A 26,029-nucleotide genomic window follows, 5' to 3' on the forward strand; every position below is an offset into this window, starting at 1 on the left:
TTTCTCACCCATGTATAATATTGAAATTGAAGATGGACAGTTAGTGTTTGAGAACGTGGCAGACAACCGGTTGGGCCTCAGCATATTTTTTTGATCTATAAAGTTTCGACATGAATGAAGTGAAAATTATTTCACTGGGGGAGCAGTCTGTTCTGAAGGCCTGTGCCCACCGGGAACCAGTGCATTGTAACTAGTGTCCTCATGCTTATTATGACCTCATGCTTATTACTTAATAGTAATTAGAAAGTTAATAAATTAGAATTTAATAGACTTGCTTATTAGGAAATATGTAAATGCATTCCATACTATATGGAAAAATAATTTGTAAAATAACATAATTTACATTCGTTTTATATATACAGTATATATATGTATGTATGTATATATATATATATATATATATATATATTTATATTTACATATATTTATATTTTTATTTATGATGCCGGACTGTGCCGCCTGATCTCATGTAAATGTAATTGAAGTCACAATTCTGCATATGAAAATCATAACCGGCAAAAGGTCTTACTGGGATTTTGATATAAAACCTACCTATGTTCTTTTTTACAATAGGAAAGTGCCATAAATTCGAGCCTTCTACATGTTATTGTTTCACTATGTGATATTATCCAATATTGAACGCAAAGGGTTTCTTTTCCCTGAAGTATAAACGCTTGTATATGCTGGAAACAATCTGCTTAAAACCCAGTCTTCTCTTATTTCTCCGCTGTTAGTCTTGCACCTGTGATTGAAAGTATCGTGATGAGTTCATTGATAAAAAAAAAAAATGGACGTCTTTTTACCCTAGTATACAGCTAGCAAATGAATTTGACAAATCCTCTGTTAAGAAAGTGAAGGGACAGACAGACAGAAAATAAGAGAGACAGATAAACAGGGAGAGGAGAATTCTGCACCCCCTCTCCCTGGCTCTACTCCCATGTCTATTTCAGCCAGAATTGCAGAACGTCAGCCAAGAAAAATGAAAAAAAAAAAAGAAAAGAAAAAAAGGAAACAAAACAAAATAAAATATTCCCCCTCCTCTCCCAATAATAAGGGGGGTGGGAAGGGGCTGCTGGCACTGTAAGAATGACGTCGTGTCTCTTGCTGCCCCTCCCTCATTGGGGATGTGAGCTGAGCGGCGGGATAAAACCCAGCATGTGTGAGGGGACGGGGGCATTGTGAGACATGGAGAGCATACGGCCTGCCGCTCCACTTCGGAGCATCATCCTGCTTCTTGCCTTCTGCCAAACTACTCTGCAAGGAGGTGAGTGACCATGCACACAGCAATGCACTTTTACCTACAGAAATGTTCTCAACACTCAATATTCTGCAAATGTCCTTGATATTTTTTATAGGTATATATTCCATAATGCTTAATATTATCTGTGCTTAGTTGGGGTTCACTAAACGTCTTCTATACATACGTTTTATATTGGAAGTCATACCTTATACACTACAGCCACCTGTCTGCAGTACACTACAATTGTATACTGTCACAATATACAGTAAAAGTTTCGGAACACATATAGTTGAGTGCACCAGTAGACATGAAAAGTCCTATTATGATTAGTAGTGAGCATCTTACCTTGAAGAACACATGCCCTGAAAGAAAGGTGCCGAAACATGTTCAATCCCCGCTCTGTGGGATGTAGTACCCTGGTTTTGGAGCAGTTCGCAACTTAACCTTGGATTTCTGCAAATCCCAATTCAGGTGTTGCCACATACAACTAAACTTCAGAACTAAGACCAAACACAGGGTGAACGCCAGGGCATGACTTGTGGAGTAACTGACACATGTGAATTCATTCAGTTCACATAAGAAACAGATATTCACAATTGATGCGTAGAGAAGCCTAAACAGAGCGAGGCCCTGGACACCACACACACTACCTCTCACATTTGTTAGGGTGCACAGACATTTCAGGGGTACGTTTTCTGGACTAGAACATTGCGCCCGTATGTTTAACCTCTTCATTACCATAATATTCATTGTTATAAAATTAAAACACACATAACTCTAGCAAAATAGAATAATAATAATAATATGTTTGTGCCAACAGCAATATAAAGATGTAGTAGAGCGGAGATTGTTATTTAACTCTTTGTGTTAAGATAGTTTCTGCTTCATGATAAATGTGAGAAAAAAATACATAGCTGGTTTATCTGCAATGACATTTAAAACCATAGGTACAAAGTCTAACACTGCTCCATCTGACAATTCAGCTTTGCTACATTAGTGTATTTTTAAAATCAATAAGCAACATAAGTTTTGTGCACCTTTTTACCATAAAACCATAATAGTAGATCAGTTCTGTTAATAAGATGTATATATTACACATACCTGCAGAGGTTCTTATGAAGTCCTTGACTTTCCTCTTGGATGCCGACAAAGTTAAGTAGTGTATAATTTTTCATCCAGTGAAGAACGCTTTGAACCATCAGTCTATAGTTTTAATGTTCTCCAGACAACTTAACGTCCATTGGTGTTGCAGCGTCCGGTGTATGCACAGGGAGAAGCGTAGAGAGTTGTACTCTGGATGGTTACTACAGCACTGATAGAGGGCTGGGTCTAGTTCCACAGAGGAAACAAGTGTCTGAATTGCTGCCAAATTTACATGGACCATAAGTGCAAATTTCACGGGGATTTGCAGTTGAATGTCTTGTTTATTGCAGAAATCCGAGTACATTATGGGGGTAAAACTGTACATTTCACGGTAATTGAGAATGAATTAGACTAGCATACATGTCAGTCTAACATGTAAATATATTTCCAGTGATGGAAAGGGTTAGTTCACAAATCCAGCTTGTAGGGAAAGCCTGCATATGCCTGCCTTGTGTGTGAGCACTGCTGTCATGGATTACCTCCACATATATTTTACTAGATCATATAATAAAGTTTATTTTTAGGTTAAGCTTTTGCTTAACAGTCCTACAATATTGTAACTGGATCTTCTGTAGTGTTAGATAGCATACATTATTAATTTAAGCCCATTAAAATTGCTTTATATGTCTTTTTATATTAGTAAGTCTACCCTTGTTACTCGCTTACACTAAATACTATAGCAGGAGCTTAGCCAGGGCAGTCTCTTGGGTCATGTGTCCCGTATACTGGGTGCCATGTGCCCCGTTGGCTTGGCCAGGGCCAGATACTGGGGTAGTGAATGAATCAAATTAAAGCCTAGCTACAATTGTCAACTAGTTAACTAGTCAAGCCAAGACGGGTTATATGAGTGATACACTATGCTATTGAATAATAATGCTTCTAGAAGTTTTATTGAATTTTAGTTCTGCAAAGTTGTCTATGTCATATCATAAGTAAATCTCATTATCACATATTCCTTTGAGTAATTATATGTATGATAGCCTACCTTACCTCAACAACCTATGATTTATGAAAATAATTCTACATATTATAAATGTACTAACTCAACTATATATGTTTTTAAGAGAGGATCACTGTCCATGGTAGAGTTTGAGAACGTGACAATTTTATAACTTATTGATGTCCATGTTGTAGAATAGACATGTTCTATGTAGGTCACTGTCCATAATCTTGGTCCTGGTTCTCAACCTGTGATACTTGTTCCCCAGGGGTACCTGCTACCTTTCTAGGAAGAACTTGTGCTGTCCTAATGCTATGCTTCTAATGTGCAGAACATGGTACTGTATAATTATGGCCTTGGGGGGCTTTATGTAATTTATTGGAATTAGGGGTAACTTGGCTTAGAATCATTGAGAAACATTGCTCTAGATGACCTCTTTTTAGCATTTTGTATGGATTGTCAATTGCCTTACATTTAGGAAACGATGTCAAAACATTGTGAAAATCAAGTTCCCCTGTGTCTTTCTATGCATAGAGCAGCTAACCATGAAGTATACTATAAGTTCCATCATCTTGTACAATGCAAGGAGTTGATGGGCATGTTCCATACAACTTCACTACATTACGACAAATTTTATGTTGGCACTTGCACTAGTCATTGTATAATATAGTCAATATGTGCATGTTCTGCGAAAGCATTGGGGATTAAAGTCCCCAAAAGATATTGTCCAATTTGCATAGGGTACCCGTGTATTAGCTGAGGTCAGCAGAACATGTTCTATTAAGGTTATCCCTATCCTTGTTATTCTTAGAGTCAGATGAAATCCACACTGTAGGAGAGATCTGTTTCTCCAGATATTCCAGATGTTTTCTGTCAAGGGAAGCAAAGGCTTTAACTTGCAAGTGAAAGCTGACACATTCACATCTGACACGAAAGCAAAGGCTGGAGCTGTTAACTCCTTCCTGCCAGCAAGGACCTGCATACCTACAGAGTAACATTCCCATTGCCACATTGCAATAGAACCAAGATCGAACTACTACTTTAAATCAGCCATTTCAATATCTCATGCATGGACTTTTACTATCTAGGGTTTACATGAAAAGGGAACGGTCTTCTGTCACACTTTGGGTTAATGCAACAATGTTTTCAGGCATCTTGATTTCAAGAACAACATCCTGTAAGTAGGTCTATTACCCTCACAATTAAGAAAAGATATTCAGCATGAGATCGTGACTGGGATATGTATAGGCTTAGCAGATGTGTCCCCTCTGGATGGGATCATGCCTCCTTAATGGCTGACAGTTTTGTACAGTTGTATAACAATTGCATACAAAGTTATATCGATATCCGTAGACTCGTTTTTGGAATGAAGTTAGTGCAAATAGCAACAAAGAAACAATAACAGATGTGATTTCATGGATCTGTTGCAATTTGTTCTCTATTTGTTTACAGTTTGGGAATCATCAGTAAATCCTCTGTTAAGTGATTAGACGAGAAATGATGGAAGAAAGGCATTGGGGGATTGAAATGTGATTGATCTCAAACCGTCATGGATTACTTAGTGATGCTTTATCATGTATTGTTACCAAGTAAATACAGTTATGAGGAGATTTTGGTCACTAAAAGTGAATTAAACGTAATATTTCTGGCCGTAGCTAACCATAGCAATAGGTTCAGAGGCATAACTTGAAGGTACTGGGCCCCAATTCACAATCTAAAGCAGGGTCCCCCATTTATAATACTGGTTTCTTCTTCTGTGGCAGAGGGATCTGTGAACTACTTAGATATCAGGACCTGGATGCGACTGTTACGTACCTCTCCACCCTCTTTAGCGACGCCCCTGAATAGGTTGTACAGAGGTTCCAAAAGCAGAAATAGCGACTGCTATGAGGCCCAGCAGCTGATGTGATAGGGGATCACAGTGGATGATATAGGGGAATAGAGAAATTGAGGACAAACTGGAGAAAGAATGAAAGTCACAATAATCATAACCGTTCCATCTTCTGAACTCACTTGCGGTTGATAATGGTACTGGCATAATGTCGGACCCTCTTCATAAGTTTGCTATGGGGCCCCATGGTTACTTGTTTTAAGATCCCCTGCCCCCACCCCCAAGTCTGTGGTCCACGGACTTCCTTACAATTTTAGTGGACAGTGTTTTTTTTACAGGGGTGTATCAATACCATAGACATATGGTGCGAACTGCACGAGGGTGTATAAGCAGTGGGTGGCGCTATCTCACTATTCAAGTGAACACTTTATATTGGATATATAGCCTACAAAAGTATGATGTCATGACATATAATGACATGTGATGTCACTGGGAGTTAGGTAGAATAGTTTTTTTCCCTGGGGCACAGGAGCTTTAAGAACACCTCTGGCTGTCCTTTTGCGCTCTACAGAAGTTTACAATTTATAGCAGTCAATCTGTACTTAATAACAGTGACATATATTAAAATACAACTGGAGCATAAACAAATTCTCTGAAATGTCATTGCTCCGGCCCAGATATTTATATGTATTAATGCTCTAGACTCTCTGGCGACTGTTTATCATTCACTTTGCTGCTAAACTGGACCATTACAGCAACAGATTACAGGAGAAAATTATACTCATTGAAACCAATGCAATTTTATACTTTGACAGGTCTGGTCCATGCTTGCACCAGATTTGGATCCTGCAGACTCTGATACATGATACTTCTCCCAGTTGTGCTTTTAAATGTTTCAGGCGTATTCTTTCCAGAAGATAGAATGAGGTTTGGCAATGCGTTGTGTCTTTTCCTTTTTTTAATCGTAGGATATTAACATAAAAGGAAATACTATATGTGGAAAAGAAAACTAATACAAATAAAACATCCTTTTTCCTTTCACCCTCTAAAGTTTTATTCTGCAGGCAGGTTTTTCAGTTTCTGTTATATCAATAAGTAGTAGTGGTTAACTAGCTCTTTCTGTGCTCCAAATAACTGTCTACGTAACCCCGAGACACCATATTCACCTTTTGGCCTAAATTTGATATCTGTATGGTACTTGTTTTTCTCAGCAGGGGCTTTCTAACGGTTAATTGAAATGCCAGTCATAGACCACCTCCATCATAACTCTCATCATTGTGCCAACCTGCTAGTAGTTGTGAACAATTGAATCATTAGCTCAGGCCCTTGAATACAAAGTCATAGACAGTATGGAGTGCTATTATTTTTATTGTAAGGTAGGGTGGACAACCTTGACTACAGGGCCCCGGTGCAACTGGTGGCACCTATTGTAATGTCAAATTTGGCCTTATAGGGATGACCTAATAGTCTTCACTGTGGGTCTGAATGGTTTCTGTATGAGTCCTATAGATCATGAAAACTTAGGACCGCTAAGAAGTATCCCAGGGCCTCCCCACATTAGTATTATTCATACTTTTCATATACTACAAAGTACATGATGTTGACGTATTTAGGAGGCAACCTCCAGATTTGAATGTCAACTTTTACTGACTTCAGTGATTCATTTTTACAGGAGTCGGTAGACTTTTCTACACAAGTTTGTACACTGCATGCATAAGAGGTGTAAATTTGTGTAGTCATAGGGGGTAGAAACCGAACCAATTGAACTTTCTGACTGTACAAAAAAGGCTTAGCACAGTGAAAAGTGGGGCATAAGACGTTGAATGGTGTGTGACTTGGTAGAAATAAGGTGTGGTAAGGCCAGTGTCCTATTATTACAATACATTCAGATAGCCAGCAGTCACATGCATGTTATTATTTCCTCCTCTGGAAAACTAGACATTGCTACTGGACAAATACATTGGGCAGAAGTGATTTATAACTGATCACTTCTATTAAGACAGATTTATGGAGTCCTGCAAAAGTCCTAGGAATTCAGGTGGTTGGAACGTGTTGGAGTGGGAGACATGAGCCGCATAAAATAAGCACAAAAGCAACATGCGGTTCCCAAGCCATACTGTGGCCACTGTGTGCATATAGTATGCGCTGAATACTTATCTACTTATCCAGGATACAAAAATGCTTAGGTCTCATGCACACGACTACATTGGTTTTGTGATCTGCAAAACCACGGGTCCATTGCCGTCCATTGGACCTCTGTTGAACCTCTGTTGTGCTTCCGTGTGTCATCAAGACTCACTGATCCACAACAATTCACCAGTATTAGTGAAGCCGCCAATCTGGACCTTAAAATGACTTGTCCTGAGTTTTTGCGGTCCGGATTTTTCGGCCCCCACATGGATCCATGTAAACCACGGTTGTGTGCATGGAGCCATAGAAATTAATGGCCACAAAGGCACGGACGAGTGCATGAGGCCTTTATACACAAAATTTCCCCCCATTAATTAATTCATCTTTTTTGTAATATGTGAGGTATATTCCAAACACATATTGTACACGGCTGCTTGAATATAAACATAGTTTTACCCTTTCATTGACTATTAAAGAAGTGACTAAATACATATATAATATTAGTCCATAAGGACTAATTCCATTTCATTCAATCATGGTTTCCTCATGTCATCTACTTTCCGTTATACTGGATTCCTACCCTAAAGGCTCAGAAAAAATGACATGTGCCGCAGCCTTTTAGTAAACCTTGTATAGGAAAGATACTGGAATATTTGGAAGTGCTTATACAGCAGGTGGACAGTAAAGCAAGTGAAAACTCTCATTTATCTCTTATTAAAAGAGGAAGTTACACGCTACAAGAGTATATTTTAGAGTATATACACCGTTTATCTTTAGAGCTTTACATTTAGGAAGAATTTAATGATACCCAAATTTTATAAGTTGATATGTTTTACTATATATATATATATATATATATATATATATATATATATATATATACTATATGGGCAAAAGTATTGGGACACACCTCCTAATCATTGAATTCAGGTGTTTTGTACAGTGCCACTGCCACAGGTATATAAAATCAAGCACCCAGCCACGCAGTCTGCCGTACACACATTTGTGAAAGAATGGGTCCTTTTAAAGAGCTCACTGAATTAGAACGTGGTACTGTAATAGGATGTCACCTTTGCTACACGTCAGTTTGTGAAATTCCTTCCCTTCTATATATTACACGATCAACTTTCAGTGGTATTATTGTAAAGTAGAAGTATTTAGGAACCGCAGTAACTCAACCAAGAAATGGCAGACCATGTAAAGTTACAAAGCGGGGTCGCCGTGTGCTGAGGCGCATAGTGCAGTGTTCTAAACCGCCCCTGGCATTAACATCCACGCAAAAAGTGTGTGCCGGGAGCTACCTGGCATGGGTTTCCATGGCCAGGTAGCTGCATGAAAGTTATACCAAGCACAATGCCAACTGTCAGATGGACTTGTTAAAAAGCATGTCGCCACTGTACTTTGGAGCAGTTGAAACGTGCTTTGTAGAGTGACGAATCGCGCTTCTCTATCTGGTAGTCTGATGGACAAGTCTGGGTTTGGCGAATGTCAGGACTTTTACCTGTCTGACTGCATTGTGCCAACTGTAAAGTTTGGTGGGGTAGAGATAGTGCCTTGAGGTTGTTTTTCAGGGGTTGGCTTAGGCCCCTTAGTTCCAGAAAAGGGAAATCTTAAAGGGGTTATGTGGGGATCGAAAAGTTTTAGCAGTGTACTCACTGCAGTATGTGAGTACACTCGCTAATTTACATTCTGGTCCCCTGTCGCGCTGATTATGTCGTGTCGCCATGTGACCGGCCCCGCTGTACTCTATGTAATCGCTGTAGCAGTAGTACAGCGATAACATAGAGTACAGTGGGGCCAGTCACATGACGAAGAGTCATGTCATCATTAAGAAAGACTGTGCCACTAGACTTCCGGAACCCCGCAAGCGCTATGAAAATCTATTAAAATCTTATAATCAGCACGACTGATTAATAGATTTAATGGTAGTAGCATACCAAGACATCTTGGAAAATTGTATACTTCCAACTTTGTGGGAACAGTCTGGGAAGGGCCCTTTTCTGTTCCAGCATGACTGTACTCCAGTGCACAAAGCGAGGTCTATAAAGACATGGTTGGGTGAGTTTGGTAGGAAGAACTTGACTGGTCCACACAGAGCCCTGACCTCAACCCCATCCAACACCTTTGAGATAAACTACAATGGAGATTGCGTGTCAGACCCTTTCATCCAACATCAATGTCTGTCCTCACAAATGCTCTTCTGGATGAATGGCCAAAAATTCCCTCAGATGCGCTCCAAAATCATGTAGTAAGCCTTCACAGTAGAGTAGAAGCTGTTTTAGCTGCAAAAGGGGATCAACTCCATATTAATGTCTTTATAATGGGATGCTATAAAAGCTCCTGTAGTTGTAATGTGTAGGTGTTTCAATACATTTGTCCATATAGTGTACATATATATATATTTATATATATATAGATATATATATATATATATATATAGATATATATATATATATATATATATAGATAGATATATATATATATATATATATATATATATATATATATATAGACACACACACACACACACAGTTTGGTTGTCTGTATTATGTTATTATTTTATTTTGCTGTAATTGAAATCAGCTCTTCTTGTTCTGACCTGTACTGATATATACGTGGTGAACTTGGAATGGGCTTTTCCGTATACACAGCAGCCAATCCGAACAAGCCGAGCTAGTGCAGAGGGACAGAGCAGGCATCGGGAGGTAGATTACAGATTACCCTAGTCTTCTATTAAATGATGCAACAATGTTCCAGTCACTAAATATCACTGTGTTCCAAAGGGGCAGAGCTGCAAAGCAATAAGACTTAGTAAGTAACTTGACCTCCCTTGTTGAATGCCAATCTGGGCACATATCCTATTATGAAAACAAAATTGTTGCCAGCAATATTAGTGATTTTAACTTAATGTCAAATAACGTGATAGAAATTTGATCATGTGGTAAAAATATGACATTACCACTCATAACATAAATTGTGGAAACGAGTTTTTTTTTCTATATTCCTACAGAGATAATCACTTATTGTACATAGTTCAAGTGTGATGCTTTATATGTATAGTAATAAACTGTTCAGAGTTCCTATCAAAGAATGGTGCCTCAATGGACGAGCAAATTAGCATAATGATCCACCCTAGGCCTGTAAGAGGTTTTATTCGCTACTTCGTGCATAGTAGTATTGACACTTTCACACTAGGATACCAAATGTATTGTGGAATTCACATAAACCCAATGTATTTACATTCCAAGAATATTTTTTTTTGATAGTTCATTTACCACACAGATGGCAGAAAAGCTCTAAAGCATTACATGTATGCACTTGTTTAAATTGAATGGTTCACATTTCGTTATGTTACATCATCACCATTAATGCATAAAAACATCATAAATGGAAAGCAACGTGGATAAGTGCAAAAAGTGGGACCACACTGTGTATTTTTGTTGAGTTATTAGCATCTGTTTTTTATTTTGGTTGATGAATTCCCATTGGCAGACTTGGGAGTTTATCTAGAAAATAAAAAAAATTGCATGCTAAAAACACAACAAAAATGCACAGTGTGAACCCAGGCTAAATCATCCAGTCAGGAGTGTCAAAATAATCCTATATTTAGAAAACCTGGCCAGACTATTCTATTAAATTATATTCCATGGATCCTCATTGTGAGGAGTTTTAAGTTTAAACTTAATTCGTTAGGCTCAAAGTAAATTGAGTATAGTTTAGTCTGCACAAATTTCCACACCACATAAAACTGAAATAAACCCAAACTGTTATACTGGAGTACAGCATACTCTACACAAATGACTCAAGCTGGGAAAAAATCCATCTAATTTCATGCATAACCATAGGAAAAATAACAATTCGAACATAACAATATCCAAAAATAGTTTTTACTGAGGAGGTAGACTCATAAATGTTGGCTGAGCTCAGACATTGCCATTTGGTCTGTAGTCTTTTATAATGAGAGTATCTGACGTCTCTCAAGAGGAGTCTAATGAGCAGACATTTTAGACAATGTAAACTACTGAAGACAAGACCCAAGGCACTCTGACCTTATGAATGAGGGCACCAACCTCAGCAGATCCTTAGATCATTACAATGCATCTGGTTAATCTAATAAGACTGGTAAGACTGAGAGTTTTTGTCAGATATATCTATTGTATATTTCATATGATGTCTTATAAAAATTCATTAAGGGTTTCACCTCTGGCCTGTACACTTATACATAATTTAGCAGCTTTCTCTACCTGCTTACAGCTTATTGGCCTATAATGACATTCATAACAAGCTCCACCCCATAGACTTGTTCAGAGATAGCAAATCCTCTAAAACAGGGCTTTTCAATTATTTTCTACTACAGCCTCACCCATAAGAACATGGTGATGCCTGTGCCTCACCTGGGGTCAAAGTCAACATTAAAATGACAAATATTGCTCCATTAATATTTCATTTGTCTCCTGTACACAGAATATCATTAACATAAGCACAAAAGGAGTCATTTATGTTGCTAAATCAGATCCTGTTGAAGACAGGGAAAGTCCTAAACAGCAGGAAAGATTAGCACATGATCACTTCTATCAAAACTGCCTGACCAGCTGCCCCTAGAAAATAACTGGGGGGTCTACCTCAAAGTTTGAGAAGCACTTCTCTAAGACTTGTCCACAACTATTTAAAAAAAAAAATCCTAAAAATAGGCCATTAAAACATACAAGTCATAATTTTAATGAACATGAGTATATATCATAATGCGACATTGATACTACGGTGAAAGGTGCTTTACTGAGATGTTTCTCACCAATTGTTCTCAAATACCATATCCCAACATAGTCATGATTTATAAGGAACCATTGACAAAATACTTAAAATAATATTTAATGATAAAGTTTTGGATTTTGATACAAAGTAATTATTATTATCACTGCCTGTATGAATGATTAAGAACTGAATTTTATTAAGGTAAGTAAAAACTCTAAAAAGGGCTCAATGGCCAAAATACTAAACAGGCATAAGCAATTTAACCAGAAGAGGAGATATGTATAGGGTATCACAGTTCTGTGTGTAGATACCACACCAACATGTCACTCTCCCGTGTTATTAGATATAACTCTGGTCACTATTGCCACTAAAGATGAGTCCCTACGCCTTTTCTGCACACCTCATTTATAGAGTACATCTTCAGGGGTCACATTTACTGATTTATTAAACACAGAATAGCCGGTGAGCACCTATTGTGTGCACGACACTAGTCAGCTGGCCTTACACGTGCCGGGGAGACGCCGAACATAAGTAAGATAAGTCCCCCCCACCTGCTGATGACGCGTTGTCCGGCAGGCCAATCCGTGCCAACCAACGTCACTTCTGACGTAACGGGCAAGATCGTGCCCCCAGGATCGTGCCCGTGTGGAAACGACGAGCGTCTCTGGTAACTTGAGGATCCTCAAGCGGCCCGTACATCCACTCTGAGAGCACAGTGACACCAAGACAAACAATGTATAGAATTACACCACTCACCATATACATAACAGATATGATATGTAGAACGTCCTCAAGGGTCAAATGTACCCGCACCGACAATGAAGAAACAAAAATCGGCGACTGGGTCATAACACAATGATAAATCCCTATAGTATGTGGGGATCTCTAATGTATAGGTAATGGGGAGAGTAACCCTGAAAAGTCATGTAGGTGAATGCCAGCATCACATCCCCCTCCAAAAAAAGGGGAATAGTGAACTTGTTAAAACACACAAATTAAGCAAACCTCGTGTTCTCAAATACCATATCCCAACATAGTCATGATTTTTAAGGAACCAGTAACAATGTACTATTTAATACAACATACAACAATAATATTTAATGATAAAGTTTTGGATTTTGATACAAAGTAACTTAAATTTTAGGATTTTTTGTTTTATCGTAGATAGTAACATGTCTATAGAGATCATATACAGGTATAAACCCTGAAGACAAGAAATTTGATACTGAGCTGTCAACAAATTATGGCATATATTTCAGATATCAAATAATATATTTAAAATTAATATAAAAAGATAGAATTTTTGCAGTATCAATAATACAATAAAATGCATAGGTTTAGCAATTTAACCCAGGATCTTGTACAAGCTTCAATGAGTAGTAAATACCATTTTATGGATGGACCAATTTGACTTGACTTTTCTACACTGACTGAATCCAGTCTTTATAAAGAACGTAAGTACAATTACTAATTTGACATGTTCTTGACATGAATGACTGTGAGGGTTAATGGTGGAGCACTTTGAAGTTCCCTAAAAATGGCATATTATATGATCCCAGAGGGGTTACTATAATTGGAAACACCTGCAGCCCATGCTGCTGCCTTGCTGATCTTCCAAATGCCTGGTTTTAGTCTCTGCTTGTATTATGTGTGACAGACAGAGGAAACTAGCTGAGGTCAATCTCTGAGAAAGATGCAAAGTTTTAGCTGCTTCATGTCCCATCTTTCTCTGCAGCTGAGCACTGCAAGATCAGTAAAGTATACAAGAAGTTTGTTTCCTCCTTCCCTGTCCTCTTCATAGTAAGAACATCTGTGGATATAGCCTAGGGCCCATTACAGCCCTTAATCCTTCCAATCCTTTACATTCGGCACGTATAGATAGTGACATGCAGCATATTTTACTGATTTATTTGCCAGATCATAGAGTGGTAAGAAGTTTTGGTTTCTAAAGTAGTTTCCTTCAATGTGTAAATGCTTATTGGGGCAATGATAACTATTGTGGCTAATAAATAGCCGAAGGAACTGGGATGGGGAGGTTGAAGGGAGTCAACAAGATTTTTTGGGAAGATCTTCATTCATTGATATCAGCACCAACATTGGTGTTAAGCAATTAATGAAAATGGTATACTAGGAAAACTTTGTAAGCATTCATCTACAGTGGGCATGGATAAACCATACTGGTCAGAACCCCAACAATCGGACCCTTGTGGAAAACGCAATCTCTAAGCATAAATGTTTGTCAATTACAAATTGCAATTGAGAGGAAGTTCTGACCATACTGGTCAGAACCCCAACAATCGGACCCTTGTGGAAAACGCAATCTCTAAGCATAAATGTTTGTCAATTACAAATTGCAATTGAGAGGAAGTGAAAACAGAAATGACCATAACAAGTAAAAAATATAAGTTTGTGGTAACTGACTTATATATGTGATGAGTGATGGAAAAGATAGTTGACTTGGATTACGTCTACATTAGCATCAGTTACTTATGGCATCTTTTTTTACCTCAAAAAGATACATAGGCTACAGGCTTCCCATGCTCATAGTTATATCTTGTCAAGGCTGGACAAATGAGAGAGCTCCATGTGCAAGAACAGTATGTGGGCCCATTACTCTCCAACAACTTAGCATAGAGAATCCATCTTGTGTCTCTCTATCAATACACTAGTTACTGTGAGCCATGACATTTATAGCTCAGAAGCTGCTAGTTGCTTATGGGGGGCAGGGGGTCGCCTACCTACTGGGCCCCTGGGTAGCTTAATTGTTTACGCATACAATATGCTGCCCCTGCATCTGTGTTTTTGCCATTGTTAGACCAATGTGAATGAATACATCCATTGTACAGTTTTGAAACATTTATTGGCACTGTATGCCCCAGGGTAATAGATAAGTAACAACATGCAGAATAATCGATAGTAGCTATTACAGCTATCAAAAAGCAACTGAAAAAAGTGACATTTTCATAAAGCCCTACCCTACCAGGCAACCATCACACATACACTTAGGTATACTACATTGTGTCAAAGCAGTGGGGTCTCATCTTTTTTTCAATAAACATCTCAAGGTATGGATAACTAGAGCTGTCGCTCTGATGATCGTCTTCATTTCAGCCTTACTTTTCGGTCCTACAGGCAAATATGTAGAGCTAAGAAAAACCCAGCTTGAATTATTCATCCAGTTGAGCAACTAGAGCTGTAAGGATGGACTTCGATGAAAACATAGCCACTTACTGTAAATAATGTCTACATTTTTATTCGGAGTAAACATAGTTACCCTAAAAGTTATGGAAAGGGAATACAATTAGAGTTACTCTTTTATTCTCTAGTCTGTTGCCACAGGGCTTAGTGCAAGAGAAGCATGGATGGACATCCGATGGAGCATAGTAATATATTTTATTGTAAGACAAGCTAACATTGACATCTCAACTGCTGCAACTGACGACGTGTTGTGCCACTTTTTGTGTTGTACATTAGGAGTTACAGAGATTAAGATGTTGGTCATTTGAGACATTGACCTAAAATACCTTACTGAGCACAATAGTTCTCTGCAAAGCTTGTCTTCAAGTAATGGCCAGAAAAAAGAAGCTGCAGCTGTAATCTGTAAGGTGTCAGAACCCTGGACAGCTGCCCTGAGGCGAGGTTTATCATGGGCCAAATGGGTTCCCAGTGCTGTAAATCCTATTCTGCAACTCATGATGACAAAAGTGGCTTGATGTTGTAGCAACTTCATTCTACTTTATGTTCTCTTTGATACTTGTTGACCGTAATTAAATATTCATGTTTTATTCCCTCCGTTTATATAAAAATTATTTTTCAATTGTATTTATCAATGTTTACATACTGTTACTGCATTGGATCAATGTCCATATTATTAAAGGACGTGTATGGGATTAGAAAAAGGGTTTTGCTTTGTTTCCAAAAACAGTGCCACTCTTTTCAATGGGCTGTACCTGGTATTGCAGCACAGGCCTATTAATGGAACTGACCTGGGGTACCGGACACAACCCATGGACAAAAGTGGTGCCGTTTCTGAAACAAAAGCAGATTTGTTTTTCTAGCCCCCGACATCCCATCTAATATTGTATCTGTGTGAAATATCTGGTGACATTGTTGACCTAGAGAATTTCCATCTTCTCATATTCTGATTCCTGTAACTCAGAATTACTTCTTCTCAACTATCACTTAGGTGTACTACATTGTGACAATGCAAAGGGGTCTAATTTTGTGTCTCAATAAAAACCTCATGATGGATAGCTAGAACAGTGGCCTTAATGATCTTCATACCATAGAGACAGTCCATGAGGCCCTTGGAGTTGGCCCAGTCCCGGTTGTTCTCTGCCCTTTACAGTTGGGAGACAAGAACCTGAGCAGGACTATTCTCTGCAGCGGAACTGCATTGTTAGCAAACAGGTGGGGGGAAATAACCCAATGGTCAAAAAATTATGTGGAGGGGGAAACAAACATCAGTTTCTTCTGTTCTGGGTGGCAAAACCCAATTTAATATTTATTACAGGAACCCTTCTTTGGTCTAAATGGTGTAATGTAGGCATTTTAGTAGCAGCTCCATTGTGACATTTGTCGTAGCCTTATGTGATTGGTTCTTTCAGGGGTTATGTGGGGTCTGAAAAGTATTAGTAGTGTGCTCACTGCACTATGTGAGTACACTTGCGAATATGCGTTCTGGCCCCCCATCGCGAAGATTATGAGATTTTAATAGATTTTTATAGCACTGGCAGGGGACCAGAAGTGTAGTGGCACAGTCTTCCTTCATGACGACACAACTCTTTGTACATAGAGTACAGCAGGGTCGGACACATGATGAAGTGTCGTATCGTCATCAAAGAAGACACTGCAACTCTATCAATCTTTGTGTCGAACTGTAGCTGCAATGCTGCATATGACCCTAGATGTAGAAAATGGCACTGGGCCTGATAAACTTGGTTGTCAATGAGCTTCTACTACATGCGACGCATGCGACAAGGATGTTTTAGCCTTATAGGTACTTATATGATAACACAGAATTTCATATTTGTTTTTCTTTTACTATTTATCGTTCACCCTGTTATATAATACCTAAGCTTGAGGCACTAAACTTGTATAAACTTTAATAATCAATCTCCGACCCTAGTCTAAATGCTGCCACTATTAGTCATTGCCAGTCTTTCAATAGACCACCTGACAGCACTTATATGGCTCCCCCACTGCAGTTGTTTACTAAACTGCCCTTAAGCCAGTATTGTTGCAGTGCTCCCCCACGGCCGGCAGTCTTACACTGAGATCTGGCGCTGGTGTATCAGATACTGTGCGCTCCAAATTCCTCTCATGCTGAGATCAACAGTTCTGGATTTCTTAATTCCTCCGGGGTTTTAGTAATCAAACACACACCTCTCATGTGGGGTTGTGGTTATTTGTTTTAACCCCGTCACTGCAGCGCAACCTGCCAAACATTCCTGCACTAACCATTTCAATGCCAGGAGGCTTCGACAGCCAAGTACAATCCTTTATCAGGGATCTGACAGATAGGACTCTATAAATTCATCCAGGCTTTGCATTACACTTGAAATGTTTCCATATAAGATTATGCAATAGTATGTCTGGAATATGGTCCAAACTCCAGAAAAGGTTAGAAAATTGGATTGGCAATGTTTTATACTTAAGTGTCATGAGAGAACTCGATTCACAAAGCCACTAATCACAGATCGTCCGTGTGCGCACCAAAGGAATGTGTTTATTATGAGGAAAAGCAAGGATCAGTGCATCTCTTAATATCAAAGAGATGCAGAACACAAAAATATGATATGCCTCATTTATACGTGGTACATCATGAGACATTACACAGGCCCTACGGAATATGTCACTGCAATGCATGATGTCTATTACAGTCTATCAATGATGTACAACATTTGGTATTCAACATCTTACAACTATCCTGCCCTGTAAGAACGTTGCGTCATATTATCCTATTCAGGACTCATTCAAAAACATCTAAATCAATCCACTGAACACTTGATACAACATTACGCATAGTACTATGTACAATATCAACCTCGTCATAAAAGAACATATGGATCATATCTGTGTAAATCCCATGAGCTAGGTAGAGTATTTCAGGAATCGCTCCATTAATCCTAGTATATATAATGTAAATGTCAGTGATGCTATGTTAACCTTACTCCTTCGGAGATCTGCTATCTGCTAAGACATCTGGAAAAAATCTCTACACAACGATTGTATGGTTAACAACAATATAAGGAATTAACAGCTTGGGAAAATAGACATTAATGGAATATTGGACAATATTAGGCTTGTGTCATTGGTAGAAACATCATATGGACGGAAACATTCAAATATTCTGGTTATACAAATAGAAAATACAATTAAAGTGCATATCCATGCAAGCAATAAACCCGATGTCTGTATGGATAATGTTTCAATGATTAGGACAGTAGTTTGTGCTCCAAAGCGGTTCTTCCTGCTATCATTGAGAAAATGTAGTAGAACCCACAGGCACACAAAGTATACATAGATACTTTTCTGCTCTCTCCTCACACTCCATGTCTGTCAATCTTAAACATGTTTTTTTTCCATAGTAATGCCCCTGTACTTTCTCTGTCTTTTTGAAATAATACACAAGAGAAATAAATTCTTATAATGAGGTATGAACATCCACATGATAGTCCACACAAAACCAGGTAGTTGGAAATGCAAACTCATGATTTTAGGGTTCCTATTCATTTCAATGTAAACCTGGGAGATGCAGCTTTAATATATGAGAAAACGTTATTTCAAAAAAATAAATATATGTATATATATATATATATATATATATATGTTTATATAGTATTTTAATAATGCAGGCAAGGCAGATCTTTACAAGACAATTTTATTAAATCAAAATGCACGCTAAGAAACAGATGCCTTACTGTAAAATTTGTAGTCGTGCATTTATAGTACAAAATGAAATTATTCGTAAAATGGATGTACTAGGGTCATTTAACATACCAGAGATGTTAACTCATTGGCTCTGGTCACTCAAATGTAAGTTTTCAAGGTACTTTGTACAATATAGTTCCTTAAGAATAAAACAGCTGCACGTTCCTGGATTTTATAGGAGAGGTTGCCCTCTTCTATGATATTACTCAATGGCTTGTAGATATTGGCTGAAACTTCACCTCACAGACTTCCTGCTCTGCCCGCCCCTGTAGGTACTCCACACATAATACCGGTAATACTGAGAGCTCTATGATTGAAAACTTGCGTTTGGGAGACTGTACAAATGGAAATAACAGTCCGGGTATGTTACATGACCCTAGTAGCTCCATTTTACTAATAAAGAAAATTTGCCTTAAGCTCATATATAAGTATATTTAATCGGGGTTTAATTCTTATGCACTAAATGTGTGGGAATTTAAACATTTTGTAATAACTGGGTGCGCTCTATTCTTTGTACAGCACTATGGAGATGTTGGACATTCAGTGTAGACAAATAATGACAAGTTGTATCCTACTACATTTATGGGTGCAAACATAGGTATCACTGTTGAAGAAAATCATATGTCCGGAACTTGAACCAATTTTCCACTGAATCAAAATTGTCGATCCTTTAGTGTTGATAGATTTGGTTGTAAAATCATCAAGTTCTATAAATTATTTATTGATTTTATATTGATTACTTTTATTAATTCAATTAAGAATATCCTTCTCTGATATTATACATTGATGTCCATTCTTCAGTCTATTCAATATTCAGGCCCGCTCATATTTCCATAATATAGCTTCTCCTTTTACATTTTCTTCCTCTTCATCAACACCCTCCTCTACTCTTCCTAGAGTGATCCTATCCAGTTACATTATAGTTAATAACTGAAAATTGAGCTGACAGAAAGTTTGCCAATTCTTAGCTGTTCATGTCAGTAACAACTTGATTAACCATCTTGAAATCTAATTTGATAAGCGTGCGCTGCTTCATAGCATCCATGAAAGGAATACAAACAAAACTGAGTTCAAGGTCCTAAATAATATCAGCATGGTAACAAAGAAAATAATCTGAAGAGCTGGGATGTGCGCAATGTTATTTTGACCATCTCCACCATTTGGCTTACATTCCACTGTAGAGGAACTTTTTTAATGCTGAACTAAAATGTAAGATCAATCTATGGTGGTCGTCAAGTAAGAACAAAAAAATCCTCATCTATGCAGTTAGCAATGTAGATAAACAAGGATCACTATGTTTTTAGTTTTCATTTTTCATTAATACTAAGGCTGTTCACACTACTGTTCAGAGCCTAGGTTTTATTCACTTTTGACGGCAAAATATGTAGAATTCAGCACTTTTAATTGCTGTATAAATGACAGAAACTCTTATGGTGCACATTAAAGTCAATAGGGTCTATTGGAAGCCATGACGCTAGTGTGAACATAGCCCAGCATGCATCAACCTATTTGGGAACATTGGAGTTAAAATACTTATTTTGAGGTGAATGTTATGGGAAGATATCTGGGAAGAAGTTTCTTACCTTGATTGCTTATCCTTAGGATAGTCAATGTGCAATCGGACCCAGGACCCCATTTGATATACCTAAGGTAGGAGCAACGGTCGTGGCTAGAGCACTGCAGACCCTTCACTGCAGTACTAATATAGCAGCACATGCCCCTGAGTCTGATACTGCAGCCCAGTCCCACTGGGCCCGAGCTGCAGCACCAGACACAGCCGCATGCCAATGGACGTTGCTTCCTTGGGTATTACAGCGTAGAAGCCACGGCACACTGGTGATTGCTGATGCCCCTGGGTTTTACTGATTGGTGGGGGTTCTAGGGTTCTAATACTTATCAGAAAATTATTAAATGTTATCTCCACCTGAATGAATAACTTTTCAGTTTGGCTGGGTTCACATCCGCGTTTGTCTTTCCGTTATTCTGCTCCGTCAGAGGAGCTGAACAACGGAAAAACTGGAAATGCTGGTTCCGTTGCATGATGGACATCAACGGTGGCCGACGGCACCCATTGACTTTAATGGAGTCTGTCGAGTTTCCTTCGAGGTGTCTGTGGTTTTACCTGGAAATAATGTTGCAACATGCTGCACTATTGTTTCTGGTAATCTCGGTCGGATCTGCAATGGATCCTAACCACTGGTTAACTGGGTAGTCAGGTATGTCAATCAGTTGTATAACTGTTGCTCCTTTTTTATTTTTGTTTAGGAAGGTTAAAATGTGATACTATCAATAATATTTTTATAAAATTTGGTTAGAAATCTAGTTATGTACTGGACTGCTCTTTTATGACCTCCTAGTCAATATGCATCTGAACAAGGAATTAACACTGGCACTGAGATGTGAAAGGGAAGAAACTCCGCAATAACTCCTTTCTCCGCATCAGCTGGCAACAATAGAACCTCTTTAAATATTAATTAACATTAAATGTTTTCCAAATGGATCAATAGCCAACCAAATAGTTACTAATGAAAATCTCATACAGTATCCATAACAAATGTCTGTTTTTCTGTCCATAGGAGCACCTGCTGGAGGTCAGTACTTACCAGGTGGAGGTCAAGGGACATACCCCGGTAAGAGGAACTACGTTTTGATAAAACAACAGAATTTCATGTAAAGTTGATGCATCACCTACACACAGTGGGGCTGCTATTTTGTGTGCTGATTCAATATATGATACAAAACTGAATCTTGGCTTACCTGATTTATTGGTTTATGGCTGAACTTTAGTTGTACTTTCCTTATACACTGAAATGGTGTAAAATTTCTGCTCACACAGAAGGACGCTTGGATTAGGAATATTAAAGGATTTACTTGTGCATTTAAATATGGTGTTAAAATAAAACCAGCTTCACAGTGGAATACATTGGTTCTCTGATCTCAGCCATCAGATCACATAGCACTAACATAACCTAGTACTACATGGTGCGACATAAATGGCACATTGTCATATAACATATTAGACACCCGTGTGGTTATCTATTTAACCTTGATAATGAAAAATTAAATATACCATTTATAATGTTAAATATAATATTAGTACATCCCCCATGGCCTGAGGGGGCAATGCATGACACAGGGATTTTTTTCTTTGGTGTTTCTTGAATCTGTGTCATGCTCCACCCCCTCATATTGTTCATTGCTTAAAATGTTCCGTTAGCTCTATGTAAGTATACTTTTAGCCTAGTAAATCACTGAAGGAAACGGGGGAGGGGGCTTGTTCCTGACTCATTTTTAGGGTCATCTATTTATTGTTCATAATCATCCTATACGGTATGTGATTAGCATCGGCTGCTACATGAAAGAAAACATGATCAGTAACTTGTTCTTAGCGTATCAGCTTTCTCTCTAAGAAAGGTTGTTTGTTTAACGTAATCTCTGTTTCCACGTGTTACAAGCAAAAGTTATCAACATTACTGTCTAAACTACTTCATGATGTTGACTGCTACTGTTCTGGGTTTCTTTATAAAGGAGGAGCTGGTGTGGGACCTGGAGGAACGGGTCAGTATAACATATGAATTTCACTATAGCACTAGGGAACCAGTGGTAATGCAGTTTGTAAATTAGAGACAGTTGTTACAATAGAAAAATGTGGTCATGTTTAAAGGGGATGTCCGGTATTAGAAAAACATGGCTGCTTTCTTCCTGAAACAGTGCCACACAATTTTTCTGCCATAGGTTGTATGTGGTATAGCGATTTAGCTCTATTGAAGTGAATGGGGTAAGCTGCAGCACCACACACAACCTGTGGACAGATATGGCCCTGTTTCTAATAGTTGGCATTCATGTTTGTCTAATCCTATATATCCACTTTAATTTATATTGCTGTATATATTAGGTCAGGGGTATAGCCCTGGACTTAGGGGGCAAAATAAAACCGTTTAAGAAGTGATTTTGGAAAGTAGTTTACAAAAAAAGTCTGAATATGGCCACATACCTTCTAATTGGTGGTCTATACGATTCATAGCCTTTGTATAGAAATTTGCAGTCAGTATTGGAGATCAACCTGCCCAATCCTTTGTTGCACCCAGTAGATTAGACATTGCCGGAACTGCCTGACAGCAGCTTATCCCCTACCCCTTTTGATATAAACATGCTCAGATGAGTCGAATTTACACGTTTATTGGTAGGTTAGGAGAAATAGCTGTAGAACGTATTACTTTTTGGCTGACAGCTGTCTCCTGTTTTATGGGACTTTTACGTTTTGGGTTTATGGGACTGACGGAGACAGACGAATACAGTGCTCGGATGTTTCTGTCAGCCCCACAGACATTAAATAGAGCACCACGGTGCACGCTCAACTGCCGCTCCATTCAAACTCCTCCTCACTGAAGTCATACAGTAAAGAGGAATGGGGGGCTTTGGACCCCATTCTAGTGATTGGTGGGGGTCCCCAGCGATCAGACATTTATTCTGTGGAAAGGTGATAAATGCACATTGTGAGAATACTCTTTTAATATACCGATACCAAGTAAAAACATGCTCCTTTATATCAAGTACTAATGAAAAGTGACATCATACTGTAGTAATAATAATAACATGAATATATATTGATTCTTCACACTAAAACCATTTTGTTTTATCTAGGGTTATATTCTGGAGGAAAACCCCCCAAGCCAGGTAAAATTATGATTTTGTAAAACATTTTGATGTTGTGGTTTCTAATGCTAAAACATTGAAGAATGGGAAATTTAGATATTAAAAGGATATAATGAAATCCTAGTGATGTCATACAGGAACAGGCTTTCCACCATTAGGATGCAGCTGCTACATCCTCGGCATATTGAAGTCAAGCTCCTATACATGCTTACCACACTAAAACTAGGGTGTTACTCTTCAATGTATTATATTGGACAGGAACTGATTTGAAGGTTTTTTTGCCTCTACATTTTCAGGCACCATATTCTTTTACAGAACACTTTGTTAAGCATGCACTATTTTTTGGCCAGAAACTGCAATGATGTCATCACCCTGCGTTGCCCTTGTTTGATGGAACACTCCCCTTAATTTCTGACATTATGCAGAATGTGTTACCATATTGCAATATAATCCCATGTATGTTGGACCCCTATACATTTAATAAAAAATAGTAATCAGTGCCGATTTTATAGACTACGATAAAAAGCAGAATGTGCCGACATAAATTACAATTCTGCACAATGTTCCCATTACTGGTTTTGAAACTGACGCCATACAATTGCTCTATACAATTTTTTTTGGGTATAAGTTAAAATGTTCATGGCAGCCTAATGTGCCTTGTAAATATTCAGAACCTTGTCCCTTTACTAATTCCGATTTTATTTGTCTCTCTTATTTTTCATAAGAGTGAGAAGAAAATGGAGCCATTTTATTACGTCAGTTTAATTTCAGCATGGACCATATTTATGCATGAATTATTTTCTGGGAAGCCGACTGACATCTATTTTATTATTCCTGGTAGGGTTAGGTTGTTGCATGTAATATAATTTATTCATCAGAATGCTATACCATTTCATAATGCTTGAGAAAGATGTAGACGGCTCATAGATTGGCACACATAGAAAATAAATATCATGATGTGCTCCCATTATAGTTCTAGACTTTTCAGGGGCAGAAGGGCCTGGTGTTTGTTTCCCCCTCTTTGTCCTTTCGAAGACTTGTGGGCCAGTCCCCCATCCCATTGTTTGCTACAAATGCCATTCCTCTGGAGAGGGGAGTCCTGCAAAAGTATCTGCCTCTCAATAGGAAAGGAGATGGGACCAGCCAACGCTTAGGCCCCCCTCTTTACAAAGTCCCCATAGCAGCTACATGAGATTCCTGTATGGGACGTACGCCCTTGGGTTAATATATAAGAATTGCATTATGTCTGTTGTATTCTGTAAGTATTGGGCAACATTTAAAAAAAATATTGCACACAGGCTTACCAGAACAGTAGTTATTTTAATTCCTATGAGTGATAGTATTGATACATGCTACCCATAGAATAAAGGCTTTTATTATCAAAAGAGATACATTTTCTGCCGCATACAAGTAAAGAAGACAACTTATAGGCTACGCAAACCTTTGAAAAACTTTTTTTTGTTTTTATAAAACAATGTATCATATTATTTTAAACAACTTTTGGATATACAGCTTCTATGTATCCTGGATACATAGAAGCTGTTTCTTGCACTCAAACCCGAATCCATCAGGTCTACAGGACTGACGGCTTTGGTGACAGCGGGTCCTGCGTGTCTCTAAAACGGCGGGATCCACCTGTTATCAATCATATCTAAGTTTTTAACGTAGATATAATCGATAACAGCTGGATCCTGCATGTCGGAGACAGGCAAGACTTGCTGTCCTCTAAGCCGTTATTCCCAGTGACCTGACGGATTTGGGTTTCAGAGCAACATACAGCTTCTACCGTATGTATCCAGGATACATCTAAACTGTATCTCAATACGTAAAATAATTTTTTTTAATAAAAAACAATTACAAAGTTGTTTACAATAACATGATACATTTTTTTTAAATTTAAAAAAGTCTTCACATTTTTAAATAGCCTTTAATTAAACCTTTGTAAGTTATTTAAAGTGATAACATTAACTATCTTAAGCAGAAGTACAATTTAGAGTCTTCGCTACCATTTTTTAGTTCCCACATTCTATATTTTTCATTTTATCTCCACCAGCTCCCATTATCAGATGTTATTCTTATTACCTGTTTCTTAAAAAACTGAATGAAACCTGAATTTCCTCCCTGCAGCCTGAATCACTAATACCTGAAAATATCAAATTAATAAATAAAAAGTATTCATATCTTAATCTTAATGCATTAATAAATTTCCGAGATCCATGGTATTCAGCCAAGGTGTCCAACAACATGGGCGGATATGCAGCTGCACAGGGACCCTATAGGCAAAGTGGCCAGACATTATCTTCAAAAGAAAATAACAGGGCTTCCTACTGTCATTTAGTTTGCATGAAAAGGGCTCTTAATGATAACCATAGCTTATAATTACTGCTGGATTACAATCCACAAG

The 26,029-nt window shown here is 38.2% G+C and overlaps 1 protein-coding gene across 6 annotated transcripts in view; it reads left to right on the forward strand.

Moving 5' to 3' along the window:
• The first annotated feature begins 1,165 nt into the window (after window positions 1-1,165).
• ELN (elastin) overlaps window positions 1,166-26,029 on the forward strand; it is a 90,643-nt gene continuing 65,779 nt past the window's right edge. For all 6 annotated transcript variants that reach the window (XM_075854109.1, XM_075854113.1, XM_075854110.1 and 3 more), the window contains exons 1-4: window positions 1,166-1,264; window positions 21,546-21,599; window positions 22,498-22,527; window positions 23,614-23,646. In XM_075854109.1, the coding sequence (XP_075710224.1) occupies window positions 1,186-1,264; window positions 21,546-21,599; window positions 22,498-22,527; window positions 23,614-23,646 (196 nt within the window). In that variant the 5' untranslated portion in view covers window positions 1,166-1,185. The remainder of the gene's footprint in view (window positions 1,265-21,545; window positions 21,600-22,497; window positions 22,528-23,613; window positions 23,647-26,029) is intronic.

This window comes from Rhinoderma darwinii, chromosome 2, assembly GCF_050947455.1.
Source record: "Rhinoderma darwinii isolate aRhiDar2 chromosome 2, aRhiDar2.hap1, whole genome shotgun sequence".
NCBI classification, from domain to species: Eukaryota; Metazoa; Chordata; class Amphibia; order Anura; family Rhinodermatidae; genus Rhinoderma; species Rhinoderma darwinii.